The sequence below is a fragment of the Gadus chalcogrammus genome, chromosome 19 (genome assembly GCF_026213295.1).
Source record: "Gadus chalcogrammus isolate NIFS_2021 chromosome 19, NIFS_Gcha_1.0, whole genome shotgun sequence".
Lineage (NCBI taxonomy): Eukaryota > Metazoa > Chordata > Actinopteri > Gadiformes > Gadidae > Gadus > Gadus chalcogrammus.
In genome coordinates, this window is record NC_079430.1 from 7,125,481 (window position 1) to 7,146,847 (window position 21,367).

The window sequence follows — 21,367 nt, forward strand, 5'->3', positions numbered from 1 at the left end:
GTGTGTGTGTGTGTGTGTGTGTGTGTGTGTGTGTGTGTGTGTGTGTGTGTGTGTGTGTGTGTGTGTGTGTGTGTGTGTGTGTGTGTGTGTGTGTGTGTGTGTGTGTGTGTGTGTGTGTGTGTGTGTGTATCTGTGTGTCTGTACCACGACGACACAAGCAGTTCTGCTGCTGTGATATCGCCATTCTGTCTTCGGCCACCTTCAGGTGACGCCCCTCCCTCGCCCCTCCCCCTCACGCCACCTGCATCTCCCTGAAGGTCCCAGAGTCCTGCAGAGAAAATACACCTTTAAACTTTAATTTAATTATTCAACGAAAAATAAAAATATATAAATTATTAAAGATCTGAAGCGGTGCACACAAACTGATATTCCCGTAGCTTCTGCCGCCGTATCTTCGGGAATCTAATCGGAACCTGAAGTGTGAATACTGAATTCCTAATTTGGCAGCAAGCTAACACCCTTTATTTAGCTTGCTAAACAATGTGTTCTTTATGACATTCATGAGCCAATAGCGCAGTGGTTCTCAAACCTATTTTGTCAGGCCCCTACTCGGGTCCAAATATTCTTTAATTATTGAAATGTTAACTAGGTTTTATCCTTTGGACAAAACACTTTAGACGTCGAACTTCACTATCTTCTCGAACTATAAAGTCTGCTCTCAGTAAAAATCGGTGTTCTTCTAGTTTATTGAAACTTGCGTAATCTTGGCAAAGGCTTCTTGGTCGTAGGGAGCTTAAATAAATAACATTTTATCATGTTTGCAGACAGGTTTTGTGTGATATTCAGTAGGAGCAACCCCGGTGGGTCCCAGAATAAGACGGCGGGGCCCCAGAATACAACGCTCACATTGTACAAACGGTTATACAAAGAATTAAAAAAAAGGCGGTTACTTGTCACTCAAATGGATGATTTGATCCTTTGATTGACAGGTTCTAACACCTAAGGACCCCATGAACCAGCCCCTGGTGCCGTACTCACCGCGGTTAGCACGTTGTTGAAGCCTGCAGCCATGGGATGGTTCTGAATTGGTGGAATCGTCACGCGATCCTGAGGAAATTAATCCAATTACATTTTATATAATACGATGTCATACCATTTTACTCTATATATTTACACCACAAAGAGGTGTAAATATATAGAGTGCATCAGGTGAGGTGACTTCATGCACAACTCTTGAAACATAAATACAAAAAGCTAACTAACTAAGAACAACTTTAAAATAATGATAAACTACTGAGAACTACCAATGATTATACTGAACTAGAAACAACTACACAACAATGATGAACCACTAAAAACTACTATGAACTACCAATTATTATACAGGACTATGATCAACTGATGTGAAATAGGTGTTTGGGTCACACAGGTAGAGGTATGGAACAGTTTGTTCCAATGTGTCAAAAGTGGAGTGGATTATTTATAGCACATGCAACGTGTTCCTGCTTGACTCACAGGATTAGCTAAAGTATAGACCGAAAACAAATGTCTCGAAATTTGTGTGTGAAGTGTCTTCACACACAAATGCAAACAAGTTCACAAATGAAAAGCGTCTTGTTAATTCAAGTTTAACAGTTTGTATATAAATGTAACAACATCCAAATACTTTTTTGATGAAAATTGCAAATATTCTTTTAATTAATATATTTACATTACATTTATTTAAAACAAGGCACATTTGTGTGTGGATCAGAAATGTGTTGGTGAAACCTATTTTCATCAATGATCAATAATGATGAACCACTGAGAACTACCAATGATTATACAGAACTAGAAACAACTACACAATAATGATGAACCACTAAGAACTACTATGAACTACCAATGATTATACAGGACTATGATCAACTGATGTGAAATAGGTGTTTGGGTCACACAGGTAGAGTTATGGAACAGTTTGCTCCAATGTGTCAAAAGTGGAGTGGATTAGCACTAGCACATGCAACGTGTTCCTGCTTGACTCACAGGATTAGCTAAAGAATAGACCGAAAACAAATGTCTCGCCATTTGTGTGTGAAGTGTCTTCACACACAAATGCAAACAATTTCACAAATGAAAAGCGTCTTGTTAATCAAGTTGAACAGTTTGTATATAAATGTAACAACATCCAAATACATTTTTGATGAAAATTACAAATATCTTTTTAATTAATATATTTATGGGTTTATATTACATTTATTTAAAACAAGGCAAATTTGTGTGTGGATCAGTGTTTGTGAAACTTATTTTTGTTTATGGATTTATTTAACATTTATACATACCGATATCCATTTGTGTGTGCATTGAAATGTATTTGTGAGAAGAGAGTCATTTATATATAAATCACAAAATACATTTTTGTGAATCCTTCTCTGTGCATTCATTATTAATGAGACTGTTCTGACCCTATATATGTCGGCTGGGTTTAAAATTAAATAATGTTTTGATTTAACCCTGGGTCTTACCAAACTGGCCAGTTCCCTAGTTGATGCCCCAGTTAGTCAGTTCCTTGCTAGCTGTTGGTTTATCTCTGGCTACCTGTTTTCAGTGAGCCAAGGTTCGATCATTTGAGACAGGTTCAAAACGAGCCTTATGTTTTCCTGACCACCCAGTGCAGAGTGTCAACATATATGACCACACCTATATCCTCTGTAGGAGGGTAGCATTAACCTTAATTAATATTTTTGAGTCAACCTGACTCATGTTTGGTGAAGTTTCTTTCCCTCTTCTACTAACCATTAACCGAGCCTGCCTCTCGTACAGCTGCACCCCTTCTTAAGTCTTTATCATTCAGGTCAGTATCTAGGCTCACGGATTCCTGCAGGTTAGGTTGTGGAGGTCAGGAGATCAAACCCAGTGCCTATTGGCTGGCGATCAAACACCCTAAAACATACCACCAATGAATCTCCAAACGGAGGTCCGTTGGAGCGACTCTCACCTCGCTCTGTGGTTCGTACACATCGTTGACGATGCCTTTGCCCCCAGAGGACGCGACTGATTGGCGGGCAGACCGGCTGGGGATGAGCTGGTCGTCCGTCCCCCTGGTGCGCAGGTAGAAGACGAGGAGGCCGGCCAGCGAGCCCAGCAGGAGCAGAACCACGATGACGGCCGCGGCGATGCCCCCGGCGTCGCTGCCCCCGGCGTCGCTGCCCGCCTGGCCCCCGTCTGCACAACAACACGCGTTAGTGGGCGCCGCTCTACGGGCCCGGGAGGGGCGGTGGGGTAGGGAGACGTAGTGGGAAACGGCGTGCGAGTAAGGTAAGGTAGGAGGGAGAGCGTTGTAAGGTGGGATAGCCAGACATAAAATGACATTATATATAAGATAACGTAGGTGACATAACAACAGCATCTGATCAGATCAGATAAGCTGAGGTAAAGGTTGAGTAAACTGAGACAACATAAATATATATGGTCAAATTAGATGAGTTAACATAAGTTTAGAAGGAGTGCGCTCAGATATTACTCAAACATAAGATGCATTGAGATGAGATAATACTGTAAACAATCGGTGGCTGAGATAACAACAGCTAACAGTTACATAACAGAAGATGAATAAAAATTGCTCAGATTAGCTGAGTAAAGTATTCACGGATTAGGTCAATGATCAACTGACATTTTTCAACAACAAAAAAATCTAATATTTCTGCACCTTTACATCACAGAAAGCTTATTGCTTGTGAAACAGGCGTATAAAGCCCTCTGATATTAATAGAATTGGCTGAAGCTGACTTCCTGACTATGAAGGGAGGGGGAGTGGTTCTGTTTCCTACGTTGTGGGTCTGTGACTCTGCCGTCACAGTCGGTGCCCACGGTGTACTGGATGTCATCCAGGGCCAGGACCCCCGCAGAGCCCCGGACCCCCTCCAACACAATCTGGGGACAGGAACAGGTCATGAGAGGACAGCAACACACACTATCATGAGTGGGACTATTCAGCGCTGTATTGTATTTGTGTTATTGCTTTCCACTATGACTGTAATATTTGAATATTTGAGTTTGTATATTTCGTCGTATTCATATTTAATTTTGTATCCATTTGAGCCAATATATTGTATTGATGCCATTGACCATGTATGCGCTAACAGGCGCTAACCTGCTAGCATTGGATGGAGGTGATGCTGTACGTTATGTATAGCCCATGCGTCGCTATAAAGTGTGTGATAGCGTGCTAACCTGGTAGCTATCGGTGGAGGTGATGCTAATCTTGAAGGGGGCCCAGGTGCCCTCCACCGCCTCCACCTTCAGCAGCTGGTAGAGACTGCTCCCCCCCGTCAGCCTCCACACCGTCAGCACGTTGTCCGCTGGGTGGAGCGACAGGTGTAAGATGTGACAACCCCTTTAAGACGGTCGATCCTTTGGAGTCGTGACTACGTTAGAACAGTCCAGACCCCACTGCAGTCGACATTGTATGCTCTCACATGTCTGTTTGTTGATAAGTACTAGAGTGTCTTTGTTTGAAGGTTGGTAATGAGTGTGTGTATGTCTGTGGGTTAGTTACCAGAGGAGGGTCTGTGAGCCCAGAACCGCAGACAGGTGCCCTTGGTTGGCGGGAGATGGGCGCTGACCAGCCGAGCATTCTGATTGGCTGGCGTCCGACTGCTGCTGGGGAAGAACAGGAAGTGACCTGTACAATGAGAACAGAAAGTCAGTGGTGGAAATACTTACCTTAAAGAATAATACTCTCTCTCTCTCTCTCTCTCTCGCTCTCTCTCGTCCTCTCTCTCTCTCTCTCTCTCTCTCCCCCCCTCTCTCTCTCTCTCTCCCCCCCTCGCCCTCTCTCTCCGCCTCGCCCTCTCTCTCTCCCCCCCTCTCTCTCCCTCTCCCCCCCCTCTCTCTCCCTCTCCCCCCCTCTCTCTCTCTCTCCCTCTCCCTCCCTCTCTCTCCCCCCCGCTCCCCCCCGCTCTCTCTCTCCCCCCCCCTCCCCCTCTCCCTCCCCTCTCCCCCCCTCCCTCTCCCTTGCGGCCCCACCTCTCTCCGTCCCCAGTGTGTGGTCATGCATGGGGACAGGGTAGTGTGTCTCCGTCTCTCTGCTGGTGATGTCCCAGTCCAGCTTGTCCCGGTCCAGATGTTTGGTGTTGCTCCAGCCACACAGGCCCTGCTCCAGAGTACACTTGGCACCTGGACGTTGGAACCAGGAATACAGTTATAAACACAATATAGTATACCACAATGATACTTATAGACACAACATGATCCAGTTATAAAATATAATGATGCAATACAATCACATATAGGTAATATCATACAATGTTATTACATTTTCTTTGCAAATCCTTTAATGGTTTAATGCTGCCAACTAGTTGCTAATATAATGAGTTTACTTCTACCATTATCACAAGTTATGTCATTTCGCCAACACAGTCCACTCACTGTGTTTTTGTTCATTGTTCAAAACAACTACAGTATGAGGTCAAATGCTACTTGGTGTGGGTGGGAAACCCTGTTCAACTCTCATTCACCAGGACGATGTCACTTGAATGCTCCTCACAGTGTTAACTGTTCCTGTTTAACTGTTAATTCCTGAATCGTTACCTATTTATACTATTTGATTCTGATTGTTTGTAATGTTACGATTGTTTTATTCTTCAAATGATTTGACATAAATAGCGGTGATACATATTCATATGAATGTGCGACCCCCCTTCCTCCCTTATCACAAAGGCTGAATAAGGTGCTGGAACAACAGACGCACCCAGAGGGATTCATTAAGTCTTGGTTTAACTGAGCATGGCTGACTGAGGTGAATTAACTCTGATCGCTGTCTCGGAGTGGCTGCCTTGCAGAACTCCTCTCTGCTCTAACTGCAGGCCGTGTTCTTGTTTAACACGGATGTTCTTTTTAATTAAAAAACGAAAGTACTGTTGAGATTGACTGTAGCCCTATTTATAATATTGGATATGTTCTTTATTTGTGTTTGTGTTATATTTAAAAACGCAAAACCAAAGGTTACTAACTATTGAATTGCTCTTTTAATATTTATAATTGTATAATTCCGCAATTACAATTCTAGTTAGATATTGAGGATCTGTTTTTGTTTTCAAAAACACAACACATGAGCAACTCAAAATACAGACAGTGATCTACAGTGAATATTGATTGTAGTCATGGAATTGAAATGCTTTAAGAGTTTGAAAGCACCGTAGGTCGAATAGAGACTTCACCATCCCAGCCTGCTGTTGGTGAATAAAATACATCTGTCATTTTAAAACAGCGCAAACAAACCTTCGCTCTCACAGGGATGAGCCAGCAGGGAAACGTCGTCAACGGCAACACTTGTGTCCTTTCCCCCTCCCCCGACCGCCTCGAACTCCAACTGGACGCAAATCATACACACATTTGTTATATTCACTGTCCCACCTTTGTAAACACCTTATTTTTCTACAAACACACCACACATCCACCTTGGCAATTGTGTGTGTGTGTGTGTGTGTGTTTCTGTCTGTGAGTGTGCGAATACTGACCTGCCAGGCTACCAGGTTGCTGCTGATGTTGGCGTTGCCATGGCGCCAGACATCTCCTTGGTCGAGGTTGTTAGAAAAGAGCTTCACTCTGTCTCCCGTCATCGGCTTCATGTACACGCTGAAGAGACCTTCACACACACACACACACACACACACACACACACACACACACACACACACACACACACACACACACACACACACACACACACACACACACACACACACACACACACACACACACACACACACAAATTACTCACACACACACACACACACGTTAAAGTGTCTAATGTTTGTGCTTGCGTGAGCGCATATGTGTTTGCATGTGTTGGTGCCTCACCAGGATGTTCTCGCCCATGTTGTACCAGTGTGTGTATGTGTGTGTGTGTGTTTGTGTTTATGTTTGCATGAGCGTGTTTGCATGTGCGTGTGTGTGCGTGCCACACCAGGGTGTTCTCGCCCATGTTCTACTAGTGTGTGTATGTGTGTGTGTGTGTGTGTGTGTGATTATGTTTGCATGTGCGTGTGTGTGCGTGCCACACCAGGGTGTTCTCGCCCATTCTACAAGTGTGTGTGTGTGTGTGTGTTTGCGTGCATGTGCGCATGTGTGTCTTGACGTGTGTCTTAACGCGTGTTTGCGCATGTGTCTGCCTCACCAGGGTGCTCCCCACCCATGTGGTACCAGAAGTGGACACACTGGGTGCCACTGGAGCCCAGTTGGACCGGGGAGCTCAGGGTGCTGAGGCCGTCCAACCCCAGGTCGTCCACACCACTGTACACCATCATGTAGTACCCTGGGGACCGATACACACCTTTAGTACTGAGGGGATGCGCTCTGTCTCACAATACACACCTTTAGTACTGAGGGGATACGCTCTGTCTCACAATGCCAACCTTTAGTACTGAGATACACTCTGTATACTCTGTATGCAGGTCATTAGTTTAGTTACTAACTGCTCATAACTCACAACCATTCATTATACGTGTCATTTTGATAAAAGTGTCTGTTAAATAAGATGTCACTTTATTGTCTGATTTGTTCGGAGCTACCAGAGGGACTTATATATTTCTATTTGGTAGCATACTTTGACAAACGTCAGCCCTGTTCACAGCAGCCTTGTGTAGGACAAACACAGCTGTTCTGAGGATAGTAACTATGGGTCGGCTCCTTTTATGTTCCAGGAGGGTAAACTAAAGGAGTGAAGATAAGCCTATATGTGCACTGGCAGAACACGTTAGTGTTCTACACAACAAAGTCCTACGATGACGCTCTGAGAACAAGTCCTGGGGCAACTACCGAGGCATTATATTAACTGTACGTCTGTCTTTTTATTAATTAATTGTTCATTTCTTTAAGGAGCAGATAGGCATGTCCTGAGAGTACATACAGAAACACACCAACTCATCCAATCCTAAAAACCTAGCTAGCGTCTCCCCCCCTCTCTCACCCATCTCCGTCTCCCCCCCCTCTCTCACCCATCTCCGTCTCCCCCCCTCCCTCACCCATCTCCGTCCCCCCCCCCTCCCTCACCCATCTCCGTCTCCCCCCCTCCCTCACCCATCTCCGTCTCCAGCGTGTGGTCCGCCTTGGGCCCCCCGGTGGTGGCGGCCGCGTGGCCGTTCCTCTGGCCCCAGCGGACGGCCCCCGAGCTGGTGTAGCCGCACACCTGGCCCTCGAAGGAGCAGAGCCGCGGCACGGCGCAGGGCCGCTCCAGGAGGGCCACGTCGTCGATGGCGACGCGCCCGTCGAAGCCCCAGCGCAGCACCTCGAACACCAGCTGTCGGCGTGGCGACGGGACGACGGTGGAGGGTGGTGTAAATATAAGGGGTTTGTGAAGAAGATGCATTTAGATTTTTAATTTTTTTTGGGAAACTACGAGATACGATACAGAAGGCCTCCAGAAACAAACGGCTGTCCTGCTGAGGTCACTGGACAGCCACACAATTCACACTTCCTGTTCCTGTCACATCATAGGTACACCTCAATAACACTTCACACGTCATCACCATTTATAATTATCTAAATGACATATGAATAAGTTGTTCAGAATGTGCTGAATGAAGCAGAACCGCCTGTATCATTATCATACTTAAACTAAACCAACATGCTCAACAAGGATGTAAGTGTTTAATTGGGTACATAGTGCTAGTGCCAGAGAGGTGAGTGCCAGACATACCTGGAAATTGCTGAACTGGTGAGGGACTGTGCAGTGTTCTTCATGCCAGAAGTTTCCATGCGCTCCGCTACGTGTCCATAGCAACGTCTCATGGCCGTAGCCGTCCGTCAATTTCACATTCAGCACGCCTGCACGTGATTGGTGGAGGGCAAAAGGTAATGGGAAGACACATTTGAATTAATTTTAAGCCTAACAATGTATTTTTATTTCTATTGATATAGCAGTTAGAGAGCAATTGGATAAATATTCATTATCGGGTAATGTGAAAAAGGTATTAACCATTGAAAGAAAATGAAAGACTGCAACTGAGAATGATATGGTTTCATCAAAATATATACACCAATTACAATTGCAATGGAGGCATTTTGTTTTGTATAATTTCAAAATAATCCAAATTAAGTATTTGAAACCCATTTGAAAAACAATCAAGCCTTTGAGAAACAGTCTGCAAGCGATCACCACCGGTTGGTCTCCAGCTTCAAGGTTACATTGAACTCATCCGTGGTTGGTACCTGTCTGCGTGTCTGAGCCGTGGTGTTGGTACCTGTCTGCGTGTCTGAGCCGTGGTTGGTACCTGTCTGCGTGTCTGAGCCGTGGTTGGTACCTGTCTGCGTGTCTGAGCCGTGGTTGGTACCTGTCTGCGTGTCTGAGCCGTGGTGTTGGTACCTGTCTGCGTGTCTGAGCCGTGGTGTTGGTACCTGTCTGCGTGTCTGAGCCGTGGTGTTGGTACCTGTCTGCGTGTCTGAGCCGTGGTGTGGGTACCTGTCTGCGTGTCTGAGCCGTGGTGTGGGTACCTGTCTGTGTGTCTGAGCCGTGGTGTTGGTACCTGTCTGCGTGTCTGAGCCGTGGTGTGGGTACCTGTCTGCGTGTCTGAGCCGTGGTGTTGGTACCTGTCTGCGTGTCTGAGCCGTGGTGTTGGTACCTGTCTGTGTGTCTGAGCCGTGGTGTGGGTACCTGTCTGCGAGCCGTAGAGCTTGTAGTAGAAGGCCAGGCAGCGGTCCGTGGGGAAGGCCTGCTGGGGGAAGGAGAGCAGCCGACCGGACCCCCCCCGCAGAGACGGGTCCCAAAGGTCCACCACCAGGCTCTTACCTGGAGGGTAAGGTATGGTTAGAGTCATTGATTGATTATTTTAACTTCCATCAGGCTTTTACTCAAAATAGGACAGAATAGTGCTGAACGTGTCAGTAGAATATGTTTCAATTTGATTCTAAAAGCTGAAAGGCGCAGACAATATCATTTAAAAAATGTGCATTAAAATAAATTATAATATAGTCCTTTTTGTTCGGATAGTTTTTGGCAATTCTGTCATTGTTATAGACGATGATCTTTTGTTGTGAGCCTGGTGTTACCGGTCCCGATGGTGTGGTCCATTCCCGGGAGCAGCGTCCAGTCAAAGTTATCGCTGTGGTCCTGGTACCAGTCGCACAGCCCGTCCTCAAAGTTACACGCCAGGCCTGCATGGGACCAGAGGATAGAGTACAGTGGAGCAGTAGAGCCTCAGTGTGAACCCGTGGCACAGAGGCAGCGGGGGGGGGGGCGGGGCAGGGGGGGGGGGCTCTACCTGAGGGAGAGGAGGGCAGGTGGTTGGGGTGGCAGCGGCTGAAGCTGACGTCCTTCACCCGGACGGTGGCGTTCAGACCCAGAGTCGCGGCCCGAGCCTCAAACGCCAGCTGAACGACAACAAGATTAAAACATATTGAAGATCGATCGTTGGAAGGGGGTTATTCAATCAATAAGACTCTGTCTTATTTGAATCGTTATTCGGATACATTTGATGACGTCATTAGTCAAACTACTGCTGTTTCTTCCCACACACTGAACTGCTCGCTCTGATATCTGGTGCAGTGTGGACACTGTGGTCCGAGTGATGTCCCCCAGACATGTGTATGTCTGTTTATTCATTTACTGGTTTGTGTTTTCTTACCTGGAAGCGATGTTGTCGGTCCCCAACTGTCACCTCGGCCCTGCGCCAGGCCGTCTCCTCAGGGCCGGTCTTCCCGCTGAACTCCCACAGCTTAGGCAACTGGCCCCGCAAGCTGTCAATCAGTCGGACTGACAGGTCTCCTGCACGTGATTGGAGGAAAAGTGATTGAAGTGGGAGGAGACAACACTGCAGAGGTGACTAGTTGGCATTAAACTCAGGAGCCACTTCTATGTAATTCTATAGTCTGACGTTTGGTAAAAAAGTAAGAAAGAACTCATGACCTTGAAGTATAAAGAGAGACAAAACAGATACATGCATCAATAAGTCTCTTCATACAATCCATCCATGTATTCATCAATTCATTTCATGTACCTCTCTATCTTTCTCTCAATATTCATCCATACAGCCATGTATTCAGCAATTTCACCCATTTATCTCGCTTTCTTTATCTCATTATCATCCATCCATCCATCCATCTCTTTCTCTATCCAACCATCAATCGCAATATCATTCTCTCCATCCATCCATCCATCCATCTCTCTCTCCATCCATCCATCCATCCATCCATCCATCCATCCATCTCTCTCCATCCATCCATCTATCACCCTATCATTCGCTCCATCCATCCGTCCATGTCTGTATATTTCTGTAAATATCCATCTATCATCGAGACCTCCACCCCTCACAGCCATCCACCTCTCTATCAATCCATACTTTCATCCACCCATCTCTCTCTGTATCATTCGCTCCATCCATCGGTCCTTTCTGTATATTTCTGTTGCTATCCATCCATCATCCAGGCCTCCACCCCTCCCAGCCATGTAACTACTGGTGCAGGGGGGCCCGCGTACCGATGTGGTCGGGGGCTCCGGTGAGGGCGTAGGAGAAGGAGAGGCTGCAGGCCGGCCCTGAGGGCCCCAGGGGAGGAGTTCTGCACTGGGCGTCCGTCAGCTGCTGGCCAGGGGCCCCGGAGACATACAGGTACTCCTCTACAGGGGGGGGGGGGGAGAGAGAGAGAGAGAGAGAGAGAGAGAGAGAGAGAGAGAGAGAGAGAGAGAGAGAGAGAGAGAGAGAGAGAGAGAGAGAGAGAGAGAGAGAGAGAGAGAGAGTAGAGAGAGAGAGAGAGAGAGAGAGAGAGAGAGAGAGAGGGAGGCATGAGGAGAGAGAGGGCAGGAGAGGGGGGAGAGAGAAGACATGAGTAGAGAGAGAGAGGGGTAGAGAGAGTAGAGAGAGAGGGAGTGAGAGAGAGAGAGAGAAATAGAGAGAGAAATAGAGAGAGAAATAGAGAGGGAGGGAGAGAAAGGAGGTTATCAAGACAAGAGAGAGGAAAAGTAAGAAAGAAAGAAAGAAAGAAAGAAAGAAAGAAAGAAAGAAAGAAAGAAAGAAAGAAAGAAAGAAAGAAAGAAAGAAATATAAGGAGGGAGAGAGGTAGAGTGAGAGAGAGAGAGAGAGAGAGAGAGAGAGAGAGAGAAGAGGGAAATAGAGAGAGCGAGAGGGAGGGAGCGAAAGGAGGTTGTCAAGATATGGAGAAAGGGAGGGAGAGAGAGATGTTGGAAGAGATAGTGGGACAATAAGTAAAAGAGAGAGCGATTGGCAGGAGAAGGAGCAGGCAGAACAAAACGAGGGGAGGGGAATTACCTGATGAAACCCAATGGTGCTGGATTACAAAGCATTGAATTGCCAAACATGCCCTGCTTTACACAGTGACATAAAATGGCTGACTGCTAATTGTACCTTTGGGGATGGAGTTTGAATTCTTATGCAGCTTCCAGGCTTGACTTCCAATGCTCCGGTCTGTCCAACCTGAGCTGCCCTTATCGTAGGAGAAGTCACCTACCAAGATAAGAGAGCGGTATGTCGTTATTACGCCTCAAAGTTTGGATATGTAGGAGCAACCAGATCAAGGTTTTCCTGCCCTGCAACGTGTCCTCGAGATCATTCATTTGTGTTTTACGAAAAAGTTATGCAATCCTTTACGGAGAAAATCTATGAAAATGTGAGCCTCATTCCCCTTCACTGAGACTGAACGACCCCTGACCTGTGCCGATACAAACTCTACCACATCCTTCGTTCAGTCATTGGGGTTATATTATTATTTAAACGAAATACTCAACAGTGAGGTCAGCACCGTCCATTTAAAAACATTTGTTGGCAATCCACAAAAATAGAATTTTCGTAACTATAGCTACAACCTTGTTTCTGAACGCCTGTAATTGTCCTTTGTATTTAGTGGCAGTTTGTGTTTTCCGCAAATGGTTAGTCCACATGGTCTCAAACATCGACTGTATAAATACTTGATAGAGATTCAAGACTCGAATAGATTAGGAATTTGGTCATCTCATCATCATCATCTTTACTCATAATCTTTTGTCCACCCAACATCTGGGTGGACATGCCAACTTGTGATGTCACAAACAGGCCCATTCTCAAAAGGCTTTTAATGGCTAATCCACGTAAAGGGCCTCTTCAACTCATTATCAACCACCATCATCATCATCGTCTTCTAGGCCCAGGGCCAGAGGTCTGTGAGCTCACCACACTTGTCTTCGTCAGCGGACTCTGAGCAGTCGGTGGCAAAGTCGCACATCTTGCTGCTCTCGATGCAGGGATCTCCAGGGGGACGGGGGAATTCCGTCGGCGTTGTCGGGCTTCCTAGAAAGAACTAAAGATTACTAACTAATGGAAATGATTGCATTATTTTTTCTTCTAATAATAATAACAAAATGACTCCTGGTTCATTCTGTGAATCGACGATTGGTCGTCATGAGCCCTGTCTAGTGTCTGATGGGCTACGGGAGGTGTAGGATCAGTGGAGGGGTTCACCTGATGATCGGACACAGCCAGGGGACAGACGCAAGCTGTCCACTCCAATACCCCCATACTCAGCATCCCTGATGGCTGCCACCACCAGGATCTGAGGCCCAGAGGAGGAACATGAGAACTCAAGAGAACACAGAGCTGGGGAACTCCCTCCCTCTCTCCTTCCCTCCCCTCTCTCCCCTCCTCCTTCCCCTCACTCCCTCCCTCCCTCCCTTCCCTCATTCCCTTCCCTCTCTCCCTCCCCTCATTCCCTCCCTCTCTCTCTCCCTCCCTCCCTCCCCTCTCTCCCTCCCTCCCCCTCTCCCTCCTTGCTGTGAGGAGGAAGCAAACAACCCTAACATAATCTGACCAGTTCTGTTTCTGTGTCAGACAGCCCTCTTGGACGGGAGGAGAGCTTCGCTCACCTTGAAGGTGGTGTTGGCCACCAGCTCCACCTCTGCCTTCACCCACAGGTCCCCCAGGTCACCACCCCGCTCCCAGACGGGGGCGATCTTGTAGCTTGCAACCAGGACGGATAGACCCCCGGCCCGCGGCCCAAACTGATGGGTGTACATCACCAGCTACAGACCGGGGGAGAAACACACACACACACACACACACACACACACACACACACACACACACACACACACACACACACACACACACACACACACACACACACACACACACACACACACACACAGCGTTACCATGTCTGCAGACTTTGACGTCTGGGTCGTGTCCGAGGGCTGCGCGAATAAAGCCAAACAGACTTGACTTTGACTGTTTGTTGTGGGTGTTTTGAGTTCACCTTGCAAGGGTGCGTGCTGTTGGTGGGTTCCAGGAGTGGACTTTGAAATACCGCCCAATCATGTTTCAGCCCCCCCTCGGGCACGGTCACGTACAGGAAGTGACCTGTGATGACATAGTGAAGACACGCAAAACATATTACATTGTGAGTATGTCAACTGTCCATCTAGCCATCATCTCACTACATTCTTCCTATATTCCGCCTGAAAGTCAACGACAAAACTCAAAGCCACACATTTGAACACCGAGCCTAAATCTACATCAAAATATATGAATCTGATAAACAGTACAATGATTAGGAATTACGTCAGTAGTTCAGTGCTACAGCAAGTTGAGCGAATTCCCAGAGAATGATCTGAATCGTCACCTGTGACGCTGTTGGTGGAATGGTCTCTGCCGGGCCCTTGGAGCGGGTCGGTGGTGGAGACGTTGTTCTGAGAGGTCCGTGTCCAATGCAGATTGGAAATAGGTGTCAGGTTCCAGTCACACCGATCGTCCTCAAAGTCACATGCCTGGTAGCCCTCTGCAGACAAGGTGGTCAAAGGACCCTTCAATTGATTGTAGCTACCACCACACAAATGTTATTTTAATCTGTATGTTACATTATATTTGTGCCGGACCATTGTGTCCCCACAAGGATTTATCTGGTGTTTGACTTGTTGCCCCATCTCAAATTGTAGGAAGTTACTTCAAGATTTCAAAACCTGCATATTTAAATGTATCGCAAGATTTATATCGCAACATAAAATAAGTACCAAACATATAGGTAAATTTACCTTTACGTTATAAGCTTAATAGCAAGTAGTATTTGCTAAGTAGCTAAGTTACAGCTAAAAATACAAAAAACAGAATTAAGGAGGACATCTATTGGACACACTAAGGTATAACATCTTGAACTGTGACATAACTACACCCTCACCTGGGACGTCTGATCCCCTACCTCATCATTTCCATTCAATCCCTTACATAGTGTTGCTTTAATTGCATGTTCCCTTCTGACTTTAGGGATAGGTTAACTTTTTACACACAATTGTTTGCCCCAATTTAATTATTAGGCCTACTGTAAAAAAAAAAAAAAAAAAAAGGCCCATCACTCGCTGATCAAAAGTTTTCAACATTCGATGCATGCGACAAGACGCTAATCCCTCACCGCATTTCAGCTCATCGGTGCCGTCGCCGCAGTCGTCAGTGCCGTCGCAGACCTGCCGCTGCTCCACACATCCGCCGCGCGCACACAGCAGCAGGCCGTCTGCGCAGAGCCCTGATGCGCTCGGCGCTGAGGAGGAGACGGGCCACGGCGGAGCAGACGATAGCAACATTCTTATAACAAAGCTCTGGATATGGTATTTAGTGTCAAATCCAACATAAAACACAGCGGAAAGAATTGTTGCAATTTTTTTTTCTTTACGTATGAATCTTTATCTTCCTCTAACTAGTTGATTTGTTGTTATGGCCTACCCTACTTTGATTGTGGTTAGCAACAGCTTTTCTCCCCGCGATTTTTAATGGGTAACAAAAACACAAAAAGATCATATCAAAAAGGTAATTTATGTATTCAAAATCAAGTTTTAATGAAGTGTAAATGTCATTTTAAAGTACCTCAAAGTAAATGAAACTTAACGGAATAGAGAGTAAAGTTATTTAAGCTTCGTGTAGACAATGTAAATTCAATCTTTACATAAATGCAACTTAATGCAAATGTGACCCCATGTAAATGTAACTCACCGGGCAGAGCGCAGTCCAGGAACTCCAGCTGGTCGACGGCGATGTCACCACGGAGACCCTCGGTGCGCTTGCTTTGCAGATATATTTGGAATCCGAATGGGATGCGACCGAGGAAGATGTCGGCCTCCCTCCAGGCGTTGACACTAGAGCTACCGGGCCGCCAGACCACCAGACTCGAACCGTTCAGATGCAGCACAGACGCCCACAGCGGTGTCTGCCCCAGACCTGTTAGTCCTAGAGGTGGTTACAGAGAGAGAGAACGGAGGAAGAGAGAGACAACGTGTGCTTTAAATAAGCGCTGAGAAGTTCAGGGTATTGTTTCAGTCGGACGAGAAAAGGCTTGTTCCACTCTCACTCTCTCTCGCTTTGTGATTGTCCAGTTGTGAAATCTGGGTTCTCCATGATCCGTGTTCTGGGTTGACCCCTAGACTAGGTTCCTTTGTGTTCTGTATGTTCCGTTGTGTCGAATAGTGTTCTATTGCGTGTGTGTATGTTGTCCCTGATACTTAGGTTCTAAAGCGATGCAGAGGGTGTGGTCCCTGATACTTAGGTTCTAGAGCAGTGTGTGTGTGTGTGTGTGTGTGTGTGTGTGTGTGTGTGTGTGTGTGTGTGTGTGTGTGTGTGTGGTCCCTGATACTTGGGTTCTAGAGCAGTGTGTGTGTGTGTGGTCCCTGATACTTGGGTTCTAGAGCAGTGTGTGTGTGTGTGTGTGTGTGGTCCCTGATACTTGGGTTCTAGAGCAGTGTGTGTGTGTGTGTGTGTGTGTGTGGTCCCTGATACTTGGGTTCTAGAGCAGTGTGTGTGTGTGTGTGTGTGTGTGTGTGTGTGTGTGTGTGTGTGTGTGGTTCCTGATACTTGGGTTTAGGAGCAGTGTGTGTGGTTCCTGGTACCTGGGTTCTAGAGCAGTGCAGTGCAGTGTGTGTGGTTCCTACTACCTGGGTTCTAGAGCAGTGTGTGTGGTTCCTACTACCTGGGCTCTAGAGCAGTGTGTGTGGTTCCTACTACCTGGGCTCTAGAGCAGTGTGTGTGGTTCCTACTACCTGGGCTCTAGAGCAGTGTGTGTGGTTCCTACTACCTGGGCTCTAGAGCAGTGTGTGTGGTTCCTACTACCTGGGCTCTAGAGCAGTGTGTGTGGTTCCTACTACCTGGGCTCTAGAGCAGTGTGTGTGGTTCCTACTACCTGCGTCCCAGGTGAAGTATCGGAGGCGCAGGCGGCAGGTCGGAGAGGTGTTAGTCATCGGAGGTGAGAACAGCTTTGCGGTCGAAGGAGTGCTGGCCGACACGGCCGTCACACCCATATAGCGACCTACCGAATGTCACACAATAAATATACCAACCTAGAATTATGTACTATACATAACCACCTACGAAATGGCACAAAATGTGTGGATATTTATATGTGTGTGCATGAAAGTAAATATTATCAGACAATTATTTGTAGTGTTTCTCCCGTTTCAAATTCATGTTTATTGATTGTACTATTATTTATTATTTTACCGATTTAAAGGGTTAGTCATGAAGCTTAACTACAACATGAAACTTATTTTAAGTTGTTTCTTATTAAGTCAAATTGTTTTATTTTAAATCACTGCATCACAATTCTAAATTGTTTCACTTTCATCACTATTTAAACCACTAGGTTGTTTCTTGTGCAGTCACTTAGTCACAATTTAAACCACTAAGTTGTTTCTTGTGCAGTCACTTTGTCACAATTTAAACCACTAAGTTGTTTCTTGTGCAGTCACTTTATCACAACTTAAACTTCTGAGTTGTTTCGTCTGAAGACACTAACACAATGCTACATTGCCCGCCCCATTAGGTCACTGCGTTATAACATGTCATCGTCACGTCATGTGCCATGGCCGTCACGTCATATGCCATGCCATGAGTCAGTAGGTCATATGTTGTGCTCCACCTGAGGCGGTGCCGGTGGTGTAGTCGGAGGAGGGGCCGCTGGTGGGCGGGGTCTCCCCTCTCTGATGCTCCTCCCAGATGTAGCTGAGGGCTTGAGCCTCGGACTGCCACCCACAGGAGGTAGCCTCAAAGGTACACGCAAAGCTCTTCCCGCTGTAGCCTAGGGAAACATCAAGGGTCTTATTCACCTGGCGGCCATCTTGGTAGCATCTTGGCTCTGAAGACTAGCAGGGGGATGGAACTGAAACCGCATTTCAATTCAATACAACTTTATTTGTATAGCCCTTAATCACAGTTGGTAATGACTTTTCAACTTCAAACCTGGAAAATTACATTTTAGAAAGCATACAAATGATGTTGGCTAACTGAATAAAACAGTACCGAAAAAGGACATTGGCTTGATTGAGGTGCAGCTTCTCAGTGTAGACAAGTGATAACGATGATAAATAAATGATAGGGAAGTAGAGACAAATAAAGTAGGCCTATATATAATGGATAATAAAAGTCATTAACATGTTTATTCATTACCCAATCCTACAAAATATTGGTTGGGAATCATGTTTGTTTGTGATCCAAGAGCTAATAAATAAAGACGAATACAAAACGGGTTCATCTTACCACAGTCGCTTTCATCGCTACAGTCGGTACAGTCACATGTGAAGTCACACTTCCGTCCCGGGGACAGGCACTCTCCCTGCACGCCTGCAGCTGTGTGGATGTTAGAGATGCAAATTGGTTAATGGTGTCCGATCCACCACCCAAAGGTTCTCCGATCCACCACCCAAAGGTTCTCCGATCCACCACCCAAAGGTTCTCCGATCCAATCCCAATGTACGCAGTCGACCTGTTGGGACCCTTGAGCAAGATGCCCCTAACCCCTACCTGCTCCTTAATGACTTTCATCTACAATAACTTTAAGCTCCCCAGAATTACGTCAGAAGTCTGAAACAACCCTGTGGCCCTAATCCTCTTCAGTCTACGGGACTCCTTGAACATGCAAAAACTTACCTACATCTGAGTTCTTCGGTCAGTTTGTGGGCCCTGCCTTGTCTGTTGATCAGTCCCTTAGAGGTAGCCTTTAAGGAACCCCCCTTCTTTAGCCTCTGAGATTTAAGTCAGAATTCAGACTTCATTCTGAGATTTCTGACTTTAACCTCAGATTTCTGATTTTAAACTCAGAATTCTGACTTTATTCTCAGAATTCAGAATTAAAACTCAGAACTCCAAGAGAAACACATGTACCCATCCTCTTCAATAGATAAGTAATGCACAAATACATAGATAATAATTTCACTTAATATCATAATTTAGCAGTAGTCCAGCAAACAAACGGAAGATTTGTGTAATTTTACAGGAATATCACTATCTCTTTATATTTATATGTTCTCATCTTTTATTAAATCCCATGCCTGTTGGCTGTCTTTCAATCCTGTTTCCATTATATATTTTTGCTTCTACACATTTCTGTTGGCGAGCACAGCCCGCAGGATCCTGTATCTCAGCAAGACAAGTACATCTGTGAATGTGTTTGTGATGAGCAAACTAAGGTCTGTGGTTAATATAACCTTCAAATATGATATCACTATTCCATAACATTCTGTACAACCTCAAAAGGTCTTCCTAATGAATGTAAGGAACACCCTTTAGGGAGATGAGAGGGGCTGAGGGCCTCGGGACATTTTGGGGAATCTAACCCGGTATCTTTACATAATAACCCAGTGCTCTCCTGGTAACGGGGTCAAAGGCCATTGGTGCAGTCACTTTGAACCGTATTAAGTCCCTTCATCCTGCCAAAGGTTACTCGATTATCACTCTATTATCCACTGCAATGCTGCCTTTATCACAGGATGTGACTTTGAGTGCACACGTGTGTGTCTGTGTTAATTTGCCATACACCAGATAGCAAATTTCTTACACCAGGGGTCAGCAACCTTTTCAACATGCAGTGCCAGTTTGACATTTTCTCGTTAATGAGTGTGCCTTACGCAACAATCTATAAAAAATTAAGCTGAATTATGACACAGCGACCAAAAACATTTCCAGAAGACCTGGAATTGTATTATTTCCATAGTCCACAATCATGCATCAACGTTTGGTTGTTATATTTGCAACATGGGCGTAACATTTTTAATTACATATGTCCCATCTTAAAACCCCATTTTCAGAAACTCATTCAAAAACATATTTGCACTGTGAGAAATGTAAAAACCAAGAATAGATGAGAATGTTGGAACCATCCACATCAATATCTTTAAGACATATGCAGCTTTGCAAAACAATATGAAGGTGATGCATACAGGCCACTTGCAACAATATTTTAAATATTTTCTTCTCTGTTACTCACAATATAGGTTTAAAAACTATTAATTGATCCCATTTCAGAACACTGCTTTCTGTAACTAATTTAAACATATTTGCACTGGGACGAAATGCCCAAAAAAGAATAAAGTGCAAAAAAAAATCGGTAGTAATGATTATGCTGCCACATTGTGCGGTGAATTCTTGTAATAATAATAATAAAAAATGAATTAAAAATACGTTTTTGTTGTGTGTGGCAATGATTATGCTGCCCCGTGCCAGTGGTGGCACGCGGGCCAAGAGTTGCCGACCCCTGTCTTACACATTGTCAAAATGTGACAATGTCTTGCACTTTTAACCTTGTATTATCTACTGTATATAAAAGGAAAAAACACGCAGATCTTCATGCGCAAAACACAATCTATGTAATTGCCTAAAATAACTATTGCTGATTAGTGTTTTTTTAATCTTCCTTAATTGGCTTAGTTGATATTGACCACATATCTCTGACCCTAAACATGAGATATGTGTTGCCCTAATCAGCACATTAGGAGATGCATTCTGAATTCCTAGACATATAAATACTTTTTTTGTACAACTATAGATCAAACATTATTTTCCCAGAGTACGCAGGCTACAGATTTAATAAATTAAACCTGGAGTTCCCAGAAAGACTTTGAACGTGACATCACACACATTTGCAGCAATTCGAAAAATCCACAAAGAATGTCGCTCTTGGTTAACCTCAAGAATATTCCCGTAACTTTTCACAGCGTTGGACCCATAAGGTGGCTGGTCGCAGACTCACCCCACTGCAACATCAGCATGAGGACAAAGGCTGTGTGAGTCCTCGCTAGCTCCATCTTCCTTCAGCTCCGTCCTCAACCAGGATCTGCTCTCCACTGGTCTCCCTCCACCTAGCAGCTCTGACCCTGTCAGATAGACAGTCCTTCCGCCCGATAACAGGTGGACTTTACATCTGACACATCTGCAACCTGGCCTCGTAAACTCATAAAAACCCTCAGGGCCGACACTTTAGAATTAAACAGGTCAGCATGGAAAATTTGACGATAAAGCCGAACACGTACACCGCCACCTCCTCACCTTGTGAACCTAAACATATTACAATGACTTATAATATGGCATTACAATATGGTGATTACACAACGTGTTTCAGTGTGGCCGTAAAACAATTCATGTTTGATCATCACATGTGACAATGAAGGTATAAGGATGTACAAAACAAATCGATTAACATATTTGAAAGACTTCGA

At 45.4% G+C, this 21,367-nt stretch overlaps 1 protein-coding gene across 1 annotated transcript; it reads right to left on the bottom strand.

Moving 5' to 3' along the window:
* Window positions 1-232: 232 nt before the first annotated feature.
* Window positions 233-20,956, bottom strand: mamdc4 (MAM domain containing 4). The gene is made up of 29 exons (XM_056578969.1): window positions 20,902-20,956; window positions 18,414-18,503; window positions 17,797-17,955; window positions 17,062-17,187; window positions 15,882-16,115; window positions 15,307-15,432; window positions 14,524-14,679; window positions 14,158-14,261; window positions 13,769-13,924; window positions 13,368-13,458; window positions 13,080-13,196; window positions 12,279-12,377; window positions 11,396-11,533; window positions 10,545-10,684; window positions 10,182-10,290; window positions 9,970-10,116; window positions 9,575-9,709; window positions 8,621-8,748; window positions 8,002-8,221; window positions 7,100-7,237; window positions 6,441-6,568; window positions 6,202-6,292; window positions 4,948-5,097; window positions 4,478-4,603; window positions 4,153-4,280; window positions 3,750-3,852; window positions 2,918-3,144; window positions 979-1,047; window positions 233-268 (listed from the first exon to the last, which is right to left on the bottom strand). The coding sequence occupies exons 1-29, from the start codon at window positions 20,954-20,956 to the stop codon at window positions 233-235; spliced, it is 3,726 nt and encodes a 1,241-aa protein (XP_056434944.1).
* Window positions 20,957-21,367: the final 411 nt, after the last annotated feature.

Coding starts and splice junctions, on each gene's coding strand:
- mamdc4 (XM_056578969.1), bottom strand. CDS start 20,956: ATGGAGCTAGCGAGGACTCACACAGCCTTTGTCCTCATGCTGATGTTG. Junction 13,925..14,157: donor ACAGCACGCACCCTTGCAAG/GTGAACTCAAAA, acceptor CCCGGTCTGTAG/CTGGTGATGTACACCCATCA. Junction 4,604..4,947: donor CACACTGGGGACGGAGAGAG/GTGGGGCCGCAA, acceptor CTCATTGTACAG/GTCACTTCCTGTTCTTCCCC.